This window comes from Aquila chrysaetos, chromosome 13, assembly GCF_900496995.4.
Source record: "Aquila chrysaetos chrysaetos chromosome 13, bAquChr1.4, whole genome shotgun sequence".
NCBI classification, from domain to species: domain Eukaryota; kingdom Metazoa; phylum Chordata; class Aves; order Accipitriformes; family Accipitridae; genus Aquila; species Aquila chrysaetos.
In genome coordinates this window covers 15,179,796-15,195,012 of record NC_044016.1, presented here as the reverse complement: position 1 = coordinate 15,195,012, position 15,217 = coordinate 15,179,796, and the positions used below count along the sequence as shown (strand labels likewise).

Below are 15,217 nucleotides of genomic sequence, written 5' to 3'. Positions count from 1 at the left end.
TTCCCCAGCTCCCAGGTGTACCAATTCTGACTGCAGGATAACCAGTCCAGCCTGCCAGCCAAGCAGAACAACCCACACGCCGCGTTGCCTGCCAAATTTGTATTCTGCTATTCTGAGCGTTAATTTACCAGGTGATCAGCAGAGTACCTGAGCTGGCTGGAGGTCAGCATCAGGAGCCCATGGCCCAAGGGGGCTGGAGGGAGAGGAGAGCCACCTGCCCTTTTTGCCCCGGTGAACTTCCAGCTTGCTCAGACCACTTTGTGAAGTCATAGTGTGAGTCATGAACTCAGCATCATGTGTAATACGTGGCTTCTTGAAAATCAGCCCTGGTTTGCAGGCAAAAGATGATGTAAGGAGCAGTTCTTGTAAACAGTTAATATGTCTAAAGACACATACGTATATTTTTAGAAGGCATACACCTTTTGTGGGTATCTTAAAAGACTCTCTACATGCTTACAGCATCCATTGCTGTTACTTTTGGAGCTGAGGGTCATCAAAGCAATAGAACATTTTCCCCTCTGAAAGCATTTTTTATCTATTAAATCATGGGTATGTACATAACTTTGCTTGCTGTTATTTATCTGTGCTGCTTCAGCACTCCAAGCTGAGGGAGCTGATATACCTTTTTTGGATACTTGCTCCATCTCTTTGTTGTCCTCATGGCAATGGTAGTCCACAAATCTGATCTTGACCTATTCTAGCATCAAATTTGTGGGAACTGGTATCCAAGTCAGTTAAAAGCAGTGTGCTCTGTAAGTAATGGCAGCTGAGGAAGCAATTCAGAAACCACGGAGCCATTCCTGATGCTCTGCAGTAGAGGCATGAGGTGGGATGGGCAGGGCAGGGCAGGTGGAAGTGAAAATTCTTCATCTGCCAGAGTTTGATCTGTTGTTGAATCTGTGTCAACACCTCAAGTACCAGGAGGCCGCTGTGCTAGCTTCTCTAGCACAAAGCCCAAGGTAGGCAGGCTCTTACCCCAATTTTTGAAGCCTAAGTTTCAGCATTATCAAAGTGATGTTGCTTTGTTTTTCTTTGGTCTCAGCGTCAGAACTGATGCATGAGTTTGGCTGATGAGTTAAATGGTGTCGCATTTCACAGAAGGGTTGTCGGCATCTTCTGGGTCAGTACTGTGTTCAGGGTTTTAATGTTTTTCCTGTGTGTTAGACCTCCTTTATATATTTTTCTTGAATTTTTTTCCTCTTCTCTTCTTTGGAAAAGAAAAAAAAAAAAAACAACTTACCGTTTCCTTTGTTGCAACACAAGGATTCCCTACAAGATTGCCGTGCTATGTGACCACCAAACTGCCTCTTCTGCTGTGTCACGCTGTTGAAAAACTGCTAGCAAGCAAGTTCAGTCTAAGCAGTACCTCAGCAGTACTTGTTTTGCTACCTCTTGGTAGTTTTCAGCATGTTCACCTAACAACAGCATTAGAGGCCCCAATATGTGTTTTGGTGCATTTCCCCGTAGTCTAGTGTTCTCATTCACAAAGAAAGCATCACCATATTTATACTTAAGGAGTCTAAATCTTAAAAGGGAAAAAAGGCCCCAGAAAATGGCAGGTATTTTAAATATCTGTGGTTGTATTTATAATCAGTCCTCCAAAGCAAAAGCTGACTTCAGGAAGACAGCAGTGGGAAATAATGTTTGGTTTTTTAGCTCCCAGTGTCACTTAATTTGCTAAATATTCAGATACAAATAAAGTGACACAAGCAAGAGATGTTACATAAATATTGACAATCGTAGGCATTCAGTAATCATCCGTAAAACTCCAAAGGATGATCAGAATTCAAAAGTTTAAAATGTTGTGTTTTGTGTTTGTAACCGGAATGTTTGTTTCAGGCTCAGAACCCCATGCTCCGTTTTCATTTCTATTCTTTGAGCTCTGAGGATTGCCAGTATTTCTGAGGTCCCCATGGCACTTGAATGAAACTGTGTTTTCTACCTGAGCCTAAGCAAATCAAAACAGAGAAGACAACCATTATACCCATTCTTCAGAGTATCAGACTGGTACCAAGTTGGGCACAGCAGAAGAGAAAGGAAGTTTAAAAAAAAAAAAAAAAGTCCTAGAAAGAAATGTCAGCAAAAACAATACCTAAAAAACCCAATACCTAAAATAAATGGTGTGGGAATGTTGCACTGCATCCCTGCAAGCTCTCCCTCATGGACAAAGCTGAGGAGTGTCCTGATACAGTGATAAGTCCTGACATGAAGAAAACAGATTTGAGCATTTGATTTTACTGTCTAGCAGAGACAAACTGCATATGTAACATTATTAGTGTCACCAAGAGATTGACTGCCTGTCTTCCTGTTGCTTGTTCAAGGAGATTTCCATTTACCCTCATCTAACTCCAAGATAAAGAAGGGACCATCTGTTCTTTCTCCTTCACTCCCTTTCTTATTATGGTCCTTTGTTCTCATGGTCTCAAATACTAATTCATCCTCCCCAATGTCCTCGGTACGTTGCCTGGTCTGTCAAATACCATGTACCCATCTTCCCATCAGTCTGTTTTGCCCTTAGTTGTTTCCTGCACTTCCTTACTTGTTGGCACGTGTATTTGCCTAGTCCTTGTGTTTTACTGTACATTTCTAGAAAACCTGCAGCTGGCATGAGGCCTCAGGAGGTGGTACAGATGAGAGGTCCATGCTGCAGCTCTGAACGTGGCTTGTGAAGGACAGGTCTCGGCTGCACTGCTATGCTTCTTTCATGTCAGTAATCATTTTCCTTTGTGAGAAACGCTTAAATACACTCAGACACAAAAAGTAAGGTCTGCCTTCCATGTCTGTATGGATTTTTATCAAATAATTCTGACTCTGCTGTGTTGTCTGCTTGCAAAAGACAGGTTTCAAGAATGACATATCCTTATGATATCACTACTTAGAAGACAGACCATTCAGTGAACAGTTGTTCATTTGCTGGTGACTACGGACAAGGATGAATTTTGCCAAAATCCACTTTACAGTAACAGGGATTTTACAAGAGCTTGCTCGTTAGCTCTCCTCTTCCAGTCCTCTTTGTGCATCCCCATTAAAGAAAGAAAAATTGCATTAATGTTACTACTAGTGGTGAAACTTGTACCTGTGAACGCAGTTGTTGGAGTTCTCATGCAAACGGGACTTCTGGCATTTTTATGTACTCCGTTATTGAGGGCAGCCCTAGGAACCACACAGTTAAAACAGCATCTGCCCAAATGACAGCAGTGGGGAAGTTTAGGGAAGAAATATGGTGTGGATGATGGCTTTGTGTACGGTTCTGGCATGATAGCAAAACCTCTATAAATATAGCTTTGTGATGGTATTGTAAACAGTGTCTGCCTTTCCCTTCTTTAACAACTTCTCTAAGCCTGTCTTGCATGCTTGACCTCTTACATGTGTGTGTGTGTGTATATATATATATATATGTATATCTTTATATATAATAAGAGATTGCACACCAAATAATGATTCATTTTATATCCCAGCCCTTTAAAAACATATAATGTGCTGTAGGTTTTGAGTTCAGTGAAAACATCAAATCAGATCTAAGGCATAGCTGCAGTTTTGCAAAAATAGTCACCATGTAATAGTGTCAGGACTGTCTCTGGAGTTTTTTCTAACAGACATCTTTCTATATTTAAACCCAAATTAATGAATGTCACTACATGGGCAGGAAAAAAGTATTCAGCACCAGCATTTTCAGTTGCTTCATGTATTATTCTGGAATTGAGAAAAGGCCCCAAGTGGCACAGAAGTAAACATTCATCTAACTTATTTGCAGTATAATTCATCACTCTAAATGTGTTTGTGCAAATTCAGCATCTGTTTTCAAGAAATCATTTTTGTGCTGATTTTATTTGAAAATGTTTGTGGTCTTGCTATACGTTGTTACGCATGTTTTCTCTCAACAGAGTTTGCACTTAGGGTAGTGAATGCTCCGATGGCCTTGGATTTAACGTTTGGCATACTGTGTGAGCTGCTCCAGCAGTGGGGGGAGATCCGTGCCGGTGTACCGATCCTGCTGGAGTGGCTGCTGGGAGACAGCAATCTGAAAAGAGACTCGGAGACTTCAGCCCTGGTAATTTTAACAACCAGTTGCCATCTCATGTTGGGATCACTACATTTCTGCAGTCTTATGGTAGGAATTGAATGAAATACCTCATCTGATGAAGCCTGATGATCACTACTCCAGTATTAATTGATCTACAATTAAAAAAAAAAATTCATATGGACAGTATTTAGAATAAAAATAGAGTTTGATGTCTGGTTCCTGGCAATGTCAGCATAAAATTAAGAGACCAACAAGCAAACACTGAAATAAATCAAGAGTTACTTAACAAGTCATTGTCGACTGAAACATTTTGAGGCTGTAACTAATTGTGTTCAGTATCATTGCAGATGATAGCTTGCCTTGAATTTAAACTGCTGCTGTGGGTGCCAAGCACATCTGGCATTCAAGAACAGTGCTCTCCCAACTGCTGGCTTTTCCAGAGATGTCATTTAAATATTTGGTAACTTTGTGCCATCTTCTATATGGCTGGTTCTGCATAGCACACAAAACAGCCTCACTCACATCAGTCATTGTCTCCGGAACGACTATTTACGTAAAGAAAAACGTTGCCATGCTGGTTCTGTAAAACCTAGTGCTGTATAATACACTGTGCTCTCTTTGTCTTGAAAAGCCTGTGAAAATCAAAATAATGCTGGAAGGTAAACTGGAAGGAGCAGGAGTAGCTACATCTTTGAGGAGTTTGTTGACAATTAATATGACCTATGAAATATTTTATATATCTTTTCTTAAGTCTGTGTTTTAGGTATGACTTTCTGATGTTTCACTGACTGATAAAATTTTCCTTTTTCATTTAATCCACTCAAAAAGCTCCACGATATAGCAAATTACCATACTGGTTACAGAGAGGTCTCTGTGAAATTTAAGACACTTTCACAGGGGAAGACAAGCACATGTTAAGGATTAGGACTACTATTTACTTCAATTGTTTCCCAAGAGTTGTACCATAACTGCCTGATTTTTGAAGGTAAAATTGTTTTCTTTAGCAAAGTAGGATTCTTTTTTACTGCGTTTTCTCAAACCTTTAAAAAATTATGCATATGAATTTTTACCTTTTTTATCTTTTATAATTTTCTCATTATTATCAAGACCACAAGTCGTTTTCTAATCACTGTTGTTTTTTGGGTTTTTTTGTTAAGGAAGAAGATGATTACCTGTTTGATAAAGGGGAAGTGAATTTTTGGGCAGAGAAGTTGACTCATGTCAGACAACTTAGTAAGCACCTTTTACAGCTTATATCAATGACTCATCTAACTTTACCAGATCATGAAGAACTTAATCAACTATCAAGAACAGCACTGGACCAAGCCCAGCTTGTTGGACACCTTCTTAGAGTGCTACCTCCGACTCCAGAATTTTCCAAAACTGCAGAATTCACAAGATTGGCTATTCAAAATGAGAGAATATCGGTATGCCTTAAAATACTAAATCTGCTTAAGTCTGATGATACTTGCAAAAATGAAAATCCAGAAAATTACTAAAAGTTCATCCTCTGGGAGCTGCACATATGTTATTGGATGGGCAGGGCAACTGAATTCTAACAATGTTCAAAGAATAAGGGATTGCTGTAATGACTCTGGTAAACCTGCAACAAACTATTTAGTATTCAGGCTAAAACCACATTTTTTATACGAGTCCGTTGATTTTTTTTTTTTTTTTTTTTTTTGGTCAGATGTGCTGTGGGAGACTGTTCCTTTTAAATGCATTTGCTAATTTCATTCAGCTGAGCATGGTTTATTATAGCTACTGTAGGAAGTAAAGCAGCTAAATCTAATATTTTCCATTCGTCCAGGTGCAGGCCACCTGTAGTTGTGTTACGTTTTATCCCACATTTTTACCTCCTGTATTTTAATACCAAGAAAAAGTTGATTTTTTTTGGTCTCCTTTCAAGATGTAGAATGGTAATTATTAAATTAATTCTTTTTTTCATTTTAAGTGTTTCTAAAAGAAAAGAAACAAACCTTGGCTTCTTTGTCCATGACAATTTTTAGACTGCATTTTAAATGTTACTGCATTTTCTTCTGGAGGAAGGCAAGGATTCTCATTTTGGTTGTAACCTTGTTTTGCACATGGAAACAGCATTAGTTAGAATTCTGCATGCCTCTTTGTTCGTGTAAATCAAATAACTACTTTTATAAAATTCCTCTAAAATGAAGACCGCTGTGTTCAAAACAAAGCAGCTGTTCCACTGCGCACAATACAGTTTCATCTTTACTTCAGAACACCTTGCTCTGCAAGCAGTTGCGGACAGTAAGGTCCTACTCAGTAGAGTGAGGCCCCCGGGAATGTACGAGAAGCGATCTTGTCCTGCAGCACTCACTTTCCCAAGATGTTGTCAGTGGCGCTCAGGTGAGGCAGCTGCGGGGACTGTACCGAGCGCTGAATGGTGTCACTGCCTGCGACACAAAAATGTTTGTTGTGCTTTGCAGATGTATTTTTCTGGGAACTGAAATTGGGTTTCAATATGAAAATGAGACATCGAAAATAAATATTTGTTTTAAAAGGATATGTTATGTTCCTCTAGCCAAGGGCTGTGACCTTACATTTGGCTGTAGCGTAGCTGGGCACAGCCAAAACAAAGCTGTACGTCGGTATACGTCGTTATTTCCGTCTCCTTGGAAGAGTAACACGTCCAATAAACGATTGTTTGCTTTCAGTCTCTTCGCGTAATTGTATATTAGCGCAGTTTAGTCGTAAATCTCGATGATGATGATGATACAGGTAATAAGCAGTTCTCCCACGGCCAGTGCCGCAACAGGGAGCGCTGCGACTTGCGCCCAGCAGGTGGCGCTGCAGCACCGCCCTACACACCCGCGCGCCCAGGCCGGGCTCAGGCCCCCCAAGAGCCGGCGTGGGGCTTGGCCGCGCCGGGATCTGGCTTAGCCGTGCCGGGGTCTGGCTTAGCCGTGCCGGGGTTTGCTTGGCCGTGCCGGGGTCTGGCTTGGTCGCGCCAGGGTCTGGCTTAGTTGTGCCAGGGTCTGGCTTGGCATTCACCAGGGCAAGGCGTGGGCCGGCACCACTCGCCCTAGCTGGGTGCTGCAGTGCCTGATAGCCGATTGCTTCCCACTTCTCGAGTTTAAGTAGAATCTGCTGTAAATCAAGATGAGCTTCTGAATGAGGTTTAGCGGACATCTGAAAACTGCAGAAGACGAAGTCGCTACTAAAGAAACGATAATTTAGGAACAAAAGTTTAAACACGTTCTATAAGTTTCCAGGATTCAGGGTTACTTATGTAAGTAATTTACAATGAAACTTGAGGCTTCCATGGGCAAAAGGGAAATTTTGGAATCCGAGATGAAAAGATGTTTCACAGAATGCACGCTACCCAACTTAAGAAGCCACACTCCGAGTTAGGCTAAAAATTAGTTTGCATCTGTTTTGAGCTCCTGGGGAAAGAATGGCCCACGTTATGTCTGGAAGCCACTCTTAAAAATAGTCAAGACCTGTACAATTAATTAACAGCTACTGGTTTTGCCACACCTTTCCAACATTTTTGAACTAGTGTAGCAACAGCTTTTATAGTAGAAAACAGAGCTTTGTATAGGATCAAAAGTACAGTATGGTTGTCTGACCTTGCTCACGTCAGTGGTTAGCATAAGACTGTCTAGTAACATTGGCTTTTTGTTTTATTGGGTAGAATTTTACATGCACATGCATATATATTCGGTATCAACAAATGGATAAACGCAGACAGGTAACAGCACAGCAGTAGATCCACCATGACCATAAAACTTAAGTAACTTTATGAAGCCTTGAGGACTTGGTTAATCGGTAAGCCAAATCGCTCTAAAACTCAGTCTTCCTTATCATGGTTTTAAAATGCAACTGAAACCTGTGTCATCCCGCCTCAGTTTACAGAGAGCAAATAAAAAAAAATTGTATCGGCACACATACATTTCACCACACACTGCTGGTGACTTGAGTTACTGTATAACTACTCAATCAAGAACCTTTAAACCCTAAGGAGCAATTGCAGAAGACGGTTGCCAAAATCTTACACCAGAGTACTTATCTGCCAGATGTTTGATCAAAGTCAATTTATCAAAGTATTCCTCGAAATGGCGATGACACACTGCTCCTTGCATGGTCATCGTAAACCGTGTGCGCGGTTCACTAGCGGGCAGGATCCGCTCTGACGGTGATGTTTTCATCACAGAGATGGTGGGGAGGAGGACGAGTTTGGTCTGGGCGAGTCCGAGGGGGCCGGGGAGGAGGTTACAGGAGAAGGCGCCCGTCCCGCCGGGCAGCCGCCTTCCTCCCGCTTTCAGGTGGCTTCCCGTTCGAGGCGCAGCGCCTCCTCGCTCGGTCGGGAGCTGTAACCCTTCCGCAGGGCTGGAGCAGGGAAAGGTAGGAGGCTTTTGAATTCTGTTTCGAAAACCCCTGGGGAAGCAGAACGGGCTCCCGGCGGGCGCGGGCACTAGGGGGTGGCAGATCCCCGCGCAGCCGCCTCCCGCCCCGCCGTGCGGCCTCGCAGCCGGGGCGGGCTGGAACCGGGGCGCTGCGCCGCTTCCAGAAGCGCCCGCCGAGCGGGGGACTGGCCTACGGGGAGTGCCGGCGGAGGGCACGAAGCGAGGGTCGGGCCTTTTATCCCCTCCTCTTTCCCGGGCGTTGTTTCGACCTCTGTCGCTAAACCCAGGCCTAACGCTGCACGCCAGGCGTGTTCCTCTGTGGCCGAGGGCTTACAGGCGGTGCCCGGCGGCGCGCAGCAGCCCGGGCCGGGCTGGCGGGGGTGCGCCCGGCGGGTCCCGCCTGCTGCCCCCCCGCAGCCTCGGGGGAGGAGGAGGGGGGGAGGAACCAAATGGGAGCTAGAGGCGCTTGGCGGCCGAGGGGACGGCGAGTGTGAAAACCCAACGCGAAGTACTCTGTTACCCCCCCCGCCCAAGTTGCTTTCCTTTGCAAATGTGTTTTCAAAGTGCAGGGTTCCTGCTGACGTGGTCAGATTTGCACACTTGGATTTCCAGGGCCTGACATCCCGCCTCGGAAGCGAAAGAGGATCAAACGCCTCTGCTGGCTTCAGCAGCAATAAAACTTTACGCGTCCGTCCATTTTCCCGTTCCCATTTGTCCCGGGGCTGAGCAAACGCGGGAGGGGATGGGGGCTGCGGAGCCGCTGCCTCCGCCGCCTTTCCCACGTCGTGTTTGCGCAGCCTTATCGGAGCGGGGGGTGGGGCGGGGGTGTTTTGCACGGCGGTTCCGGGCCCGCCTTGAACGGCAGCCCGCGCCCGGCCCAGGGAAGGAGCCCCGCCGGCAGGGAGCTGCCGCTGCCCTCGTCCCGGCGGCGGGGGGGGGGGGGGGGCAGCCCGGCGGGAAGGCTCCCGGGGTGGCGGGCGGGGGCCTCGGCGAGAGGCTGACGCAGCCCGGCGGCTCGCAAGACCTTGGCGGCTGCCGGGACGCGGCGGGGGCGAGCTGTGTAGGGGGTGAGCGACGGAGGGAAGCGTGGGAGGGGTGCGGGGCGGGAGGGCGATGCATGGAGGCGGGAGGGGGTCGCATTATCAGCCCGGCCGGTGCAGTGTTAACGCCGCCTCGCCTCCGCGCCTGCCCGGCAACGTCCCCCGAACTCCAAGCAGAAAGAAAGAAAAAAAAACCCACACCAACCCAACCCCCCGCCCCCCAAACCCCGAACTCCTCAAAAGAGGGGAGAAGCGGCGGGGCGCGCAGCGCGTGCCCAGCCGCCGTCCCGCCGGTCGCACCGGGGCAGCGCGGGCCCGACCTTTGTGTCAAACCAATTACGTGGCAAAAGTTTATTTTCGGTGGGGCGGGAGGAAGAGGTGACCCCGGCGCTGCCGCGCCTCTCCCACGGCACTGCGCACCCGCCTCCGCTCGGCGGCAGCCGCCACCCGCCCGGCGAGGCCGCCCGGGCGCTGCGCGGGCAGTTCCGGGCCCGCTGAGGGGGGCTGGGGCCGCCGCAGCCGCGGGGGCGCCGGGCGCTCGGAGGGGGGTGCGAAGAAGGGCGCTTCGCAGGGGCCGAGCCCGCAAGGCGCCGTCCTGATCCGCCTCGGCGGGTTCCGCGCCGGGGGCGGCCCCCGCCCCGCTCCCCTCTCCTCCGCCCCGTCCTGTCCCGCCCGCGGGCGCACCCGGGTCGGGGGTACCGGAGGTTGACGGCGGGCGGCACGACGCCGCTGCCGCCCCCCGCCAGCCCGTCCCGCCGCTGCCGGCCCCTCTACAAAACTTGGGACCGATCGAGGCGGGCCGGGGCGGGCCCGTCGGGCGGAGCGGGGCGGGCGGAGCGGGGCACCGCCCCCGCGGGCCGCGGCGGCCGCGTTTATATGGGGGCGGCGCGGGGCGCCGCGGAGTTCCCGCAGTTCGCCCGCTGCTGTGCAGCCGCGGTCGCCGCCTCGGCCCGGCACCCGCCCTCCCGCCCGCCCCGCCGGGAAGGAGACGGGACCATTTCGGATCTCAAGCAGACGGCCCCCTCCTATCTAGTCGTGGCTTTTCCAAACCCTCCGAGGAGAGCGGGATCTTTCGGTCCTTCCTGTATTTCCGACCATTACAGGATCTAGAAATGTCGACGACGCTTTTATCTGCCTTCTACGACATTGACTTCTTGTGCAAGGTAGGGAGGAGCGCGCTTCCTCAGGCGCGGCCCGGGCTGCCAGCGCCGGGCCGGTGCCGCCGTTTGCGGGACGGCGCTCCGGGCTGCTCGGGCCGGGGGACGGATCCCGGCGGGACGGGGCGTGCGGCTGGCTCTGCGGGCGGGTCGCCGCCTGACAGCTGGCCGGGTTAAAGCAGCGCGGGTCCTGCCGCAAGGCGGCTGATGCAAGGCTGCGAGCCTCGGAGAGGCGCGCTGCCCCCTCGGCGCGGGGCCTCTCGGGGTGGGTTTTTTCCGAAGTTGCGGAGGCGCCGAACTGCCCTGCAGGCGCTCGCCCGCCAGCGTCGCGCTGCCGAGAGGAACTTCGCGAAGTTGCGCACGCGGCCCAGCCCGTGAGGGCGCTTCGGCCCGGCTCTGCGCCGCTCGCCCCGGCGCCTGCAGCGGACCCGCTTTCGGGGCCGGCCGGGCGGCGCGACGCCTGCCCCGACCCCCGCGGTGCGCTCGCAGCGCCCGGCGGGGCCGCGGAGGGGGGCGCTGGCCGCCCGCGGGAGCCGCGGCGGCGGGCTGGCGGTCACCCTGCAACACCCTCTCTCTCTCCCGCTCCCTGTCTCCCCCGCCCCCTCCCTGCCTCCCTTCCCTTCCCTCCCCCCGCCCCGGCAGACGGAGAAGTCCCTGACCAACCTCAGCAGCATGCTGGACAAGAAGGCCGTGGGGACCCCGGTGACGCCCCCCAGCTCCAGCTTCGCGCCGGGCTTCCTGCGGCGGCACTCGACCAGCAACCTGCCGGCGCTGGCCGGCGGCTCCAAGTTCCCCAGCCCCACTGGCTCCAGCTCTTCCTCCACCTCCTCCTCCTCCTCCTCCTCCTCCACGTCCTCCTCCTCCTCCTCCTCGTTCGGCAGCCTGAAGGAGACGGGCTCCGGCGGAGGCGGCAGCAGCAGCCCCACGGCCCTGCTCAACAAGGAGAACAAGTTCCGGGACCGCTCCTTCAGCGAGAACGGCGAGCGCAGCCAGCACCTCATGCAGCAGCTCCAGCAGCAGCAGCAGCAGCAGGCGGCGGCGGCCGGCAAGGGGGGCGGCTCCGGCGGCGGCGGGGCCCCCATCAACTCGACGCGCTACAAGACGGAGCTGTGCCGCCCCTTCGAGGAGAGCGGCGCCTGCAAGTACGGCGAGAAGTGCCAGTTCGCCCACGGCTTCCACGAGCTGCGGAGCCTCACCCGCCACCCCAAGTACAAGACCGAGCTCTGCCGCACCTTCCACACCATCGGCTTCTGCCCCTACGGCCCGCGCTGCCACTTCATCCACAACGCCGACGAGCGCCGCCCGGCGCCCGGCGGGGGCACGGCCGCCGCCCCCCCAGCCGCGGCCGCCGCCGCGGGGCCGCACCACCACCCGCACCACCCGCCCCCGCACCCCGCCGGCAGCACCGGCGATCTCCGCGCCTTCGCCCCCCGCGACCACCCGCTGGGCGGCGGCGGCGGCGGCTTCGGGCACCCGCGCGGCGGCGAGCGGCCCAAGCTGCACCACAGCCTGAGCTTCTCCGGCTTCTCCGCCCACCACCACCACCACCACCACCACCCGCACCCCCACGGCGCCGCCCCGCCGCCGCCGCCGCCGCCCGGCGGCCGCCTGGACGCCGCCCTGCTGGAGAGCCCGGGCGGGTCGCGCACGCCGCCGCCGCCCGCCTCCGCCTCCTACTGCGAGGAGCTGCTCTCGCCGCCCTGCGCCAACAACGCCTTCGCCTTCTCGGGGCAGGAGCTGGGCAGCCTCATCGCCCCGCTCGCCCTCCACACCCAGAACTTCGCCGCCGCCGCCGCCGCGGCCGCCGCCGCCGCCGCCTACTACCGCTGCCAGCAGCAGCCGCCGCCGCCGCCCGGCGGGGGCTGCCCGCCGCCCCCCGCCTCACCGCCCTTCAGCTTCCAGCCCCTCCGCCGCCTCTCCGAGTCGCCCGTCTTCGACGCGCCGCCCAGCCCCCCGGACTCCCTCTCCGACCGGGAGAGCTACCTGAGCGGCTCCCTCAGCTCCGGCTCCCTCAGCGGCTCCGAGTCGCCCAGCCTGGACTCGGGCCGCCGCCTGCCCATCTTCAGCCGCCTCTCCATCTCCGACGACTAGGGGGGGCCGGGGGGGGCGGGCTGCTGCCGCCCGGCCCTGCGGCTGCCGAGCAAGTAAGTTAACGAGCGAAGAAAGTGAATCCTTTTCTCCTCCTTCTTCTTTTTTTTTTTTTTTTTTTATATATACATCTATCTATATATACACCGAGAGCTGAACAAAGCAAAAAAGCATTTTGCAAAAGGGCAAATGACACGAACTGAACAAACCTATTTTTATAGAGAGACCTTGGAAGAAGGGGATTTTTGTTTCGGGGTTTTTTTGTTGTTGTTCTTTGGAGACAAGTTATGATATGCACCAGCAGCAGCCATTCCATCTGTGTTCCAAAAAAAAAAAAAAAAAAAAAAGCGAGCATTAGAAAAGACACCACCAGAAAGCAACAAACAATCCGGGGAGTGCGAGTCCTGCCTGTCCAGCTCCTCCAAACCTTCAGACACACAGAAAAAAAGTTACAAACTAGTTTTGTCTTTCAATCCAGTTAAAATAAAAACACAGAACATACTAAACCTATAAGCTTTTTTTTTAAAAAAAAAAAAAAAAAAGAAAAATCCAACATCCTGCCGAGAATATGCCTTGATAACAACCTTCTTTTTTTATATATCTATATATTATTATTATAACAAATGCTAAAACCTTCATTCCAAAGTTTAATATTGGTTCCATTGCCACCACTTAGTGGATGTTTGGCTTAGAACAATTTTTTTTGTCGTTGCTTTATTTGGAAGCACTCAACTGAGTTTAGTTTGTAATTGTTGGAGAATAACTGCTGATTTTTTTTTTAATTTTTTTTAGCTGTTTGAGTTGATTGCATGAATGAGTCACTGCACACAACTCAATATGAAACTATTTAACTTATTTATTATCTTGTGAAAAGTATACATTGGTAATTTGTTCATACTGTATTTATCGGGTATGATGAAAAGCAATAGATATATATTCTTTTATTATGTTTAAATTATGATTGCCATTATTAATCGGCGAAATGTGGAGTGTGTTCTTTTCACAGTAATATATGCCTTTTTGTAACTTCACTTGGTTATTTTATTGTAAATGAGTAAAATTCTTAATTTAAGAGATTGTATGTAATATTTATTTCATTAATTTCTTTCCTTGTTTACGTAAATCTGAAAGATTGCATGGTTTCTTTATAGAAATCGGTCTCGATGCTGTGGAAGTAGTTTGAGGAATTTCTATGGGTTTTTTTAGAATGTAAATGGTTGTAGCCCGTCCGAGTTGAAAAACAAACGAGAAAAAAACAAAAACCAACAAAAAAAAAACCAGACTGACATAGCAATCAGACTTCAAAGTGGCAAATCTAATTCAGACTCGCTTAAAGTAACCAAAAAGTATTTTTTGTTGCCTAACTCCACCAATCACACTGTGATATAGTCTCAAAGTATGTAGCAATAATTGGGGGTCCCAGTATTATGTCTCACAGTGCCTTCTTGAGGGTCCATGCTTGCCTTAAATATCTCTCAACCAAATAAGTATTTTTCTTAATGCTTGAGATAATTTGAATGTAGGGATGGGTTTTAACTACAGCAAAATTTCGCCACTCTTTATTTTACAAGAATGGAGGCCATTTTTGGATCTGAAACTTTATACAGTACATGAACATATCTTGTTTAATTGAATTCCAAAAGTTGTAATTTTTTTTTCCATATGTAGAAAGTCGGGAGTTTTCCAGAACTTTCCTGGACGGTGGATGAATGAGCAGTAGCTTAGTTTTGTTTGTACATAGGTACAGATTGAGCACTATGTACTCTTTTGGACTACTTTAACAGAAGTATGTTTTGAATGTAACTAAAGGATAAGTCAACTTGAGTTGTAATATATTTTTCGGGAGTCAGTTCACTACAAATTGTGTGAGACTGTAAACTTTGTACTGTAAATGTTTTGTAGTTCTCCCAATAAAATTTTTTTGGAAAAAAAAAAGAAAAGTAACCCTTCAAACTGTTGAAGCCCTGTCTGCCACGCAGCAAGTATTTCTTGCTGAACACCACCACCACCCCCCAATCCCAAATATGTCTAGCTACAGATTAACCAGTTTGCACCACAGCTCCAGTCCACTCCTGCAGCAGTCACTGGTAAGCGGCCAAAGCTAATAAAATGCTTCCAGAAGTTCAGGAGTATTAGCGTTAGCAGTGTACTGTATCCTCCTTTTTTTTTACTATTTCTTTTTCTAAAAAGAGGGTGAAGGATCAAACCTTTGCTGCTTGTAGCTTAACAGCTGGAGTGGAAAAATCTAGTAATGGCACTTATCAGTTGCATCGCATATGGGGATATACGAGTGTGCCATTAGCCTTCCCAGCTTGTTTGGGGTAAGGAGGAAATGGCAGTTTGGGTAATAAAAAGGCATAATTAAGGTTCACCCTTTGTCCCAAAAGCTTTGTTCCTCTTTGCTCACAGGAATGCGGACTTCTGCCTCAACGCTCCCATCAGCCAGCTGAGGGCATATTGGTGTTAATCGGGCCAGCATTAAATGTGTTAATCAGTTTTCAGGGCTTGGGTATTAAACAAATTACCTTTCTGAGAGTATAT

At 49.7% G+C, this 15,217-nt stretch overlaps 2 protein-coding genes across 3 annotated transcripts in view; both read left to right on the top strand.

Annotated features, from left to right (window-relative positions):
- THADA (THADA armadillo repeat containing) overlaps nucleotides 1–6,698 on the top strand; it is a 172,253-nt gene extending 165,555 nt beyond the window's left edge. Inside the window, exons 37-38 of one of the 2 annotated variants that reach the window (XM_030034578.2) lie at nucleotides 3,885–4,051; nucleotides 5,182–6,698. In XM_030034578.2, coding sequence (XP_029890438.1) covers nucleotides 3,885–4,051; nucleotides 5,182–5,523 — 509 coding nt within the window. In that variant the 3' untranslated portion in view covers nucleotides 5,524–6,698. Of the gene's footprint in view, nucleotides 1–3,884; nucleotides 4,052–5,181 lie in introns of those variants that run through there. The other variant, XR_003926238.2, reaches the window with a different exon arrangement.
- A 3,626-nt stretch (nucleotides 6,699–10,324) lies between these two features.
- Nucleotides 10,325–14,611, top strand: ZFP36L2 (ZFP36 ring finger protein like 2). The gene is made up of 2 exons (XM_030034583.2): nucleotides 10,325–10,594; nucleotides 11,231–14,611. The coding sequence occupies exons 1-2, from the start codon at nucleotides 10,544–10,546 to the stop codon at nucleotides 12,677–12,679; spliced, it is 1,500 nt and encodes a 499-aa protein (XP_029890443.1). The 5' UTR covers nucleotides 10,325–10,543; the 3' UTR covers nucleotides 12,680–14,611.
- Nucleotides 14,612–15,217: the final 606 nt, after the last annotated feature.

What these genes read in the sequence shown, in the direction of transcription:
- ZFP36L2 (XM_030034583.2), top strand. Translation starts at nt 10,544, where the DNA reads ATGTCGACGACGCTTTTATCTGCCTTCTACGACATTGACTTCTTGTGC. An exon ending in ACATTGACTTCTTGTGCAAG is followed by an intron (nt 10,595 to 11,230) that starts GTAGGGAGGAGC and finishes CCGCCCCGGCAG; the next exon opens with ACGGAGAAGTCCCTGACCAA.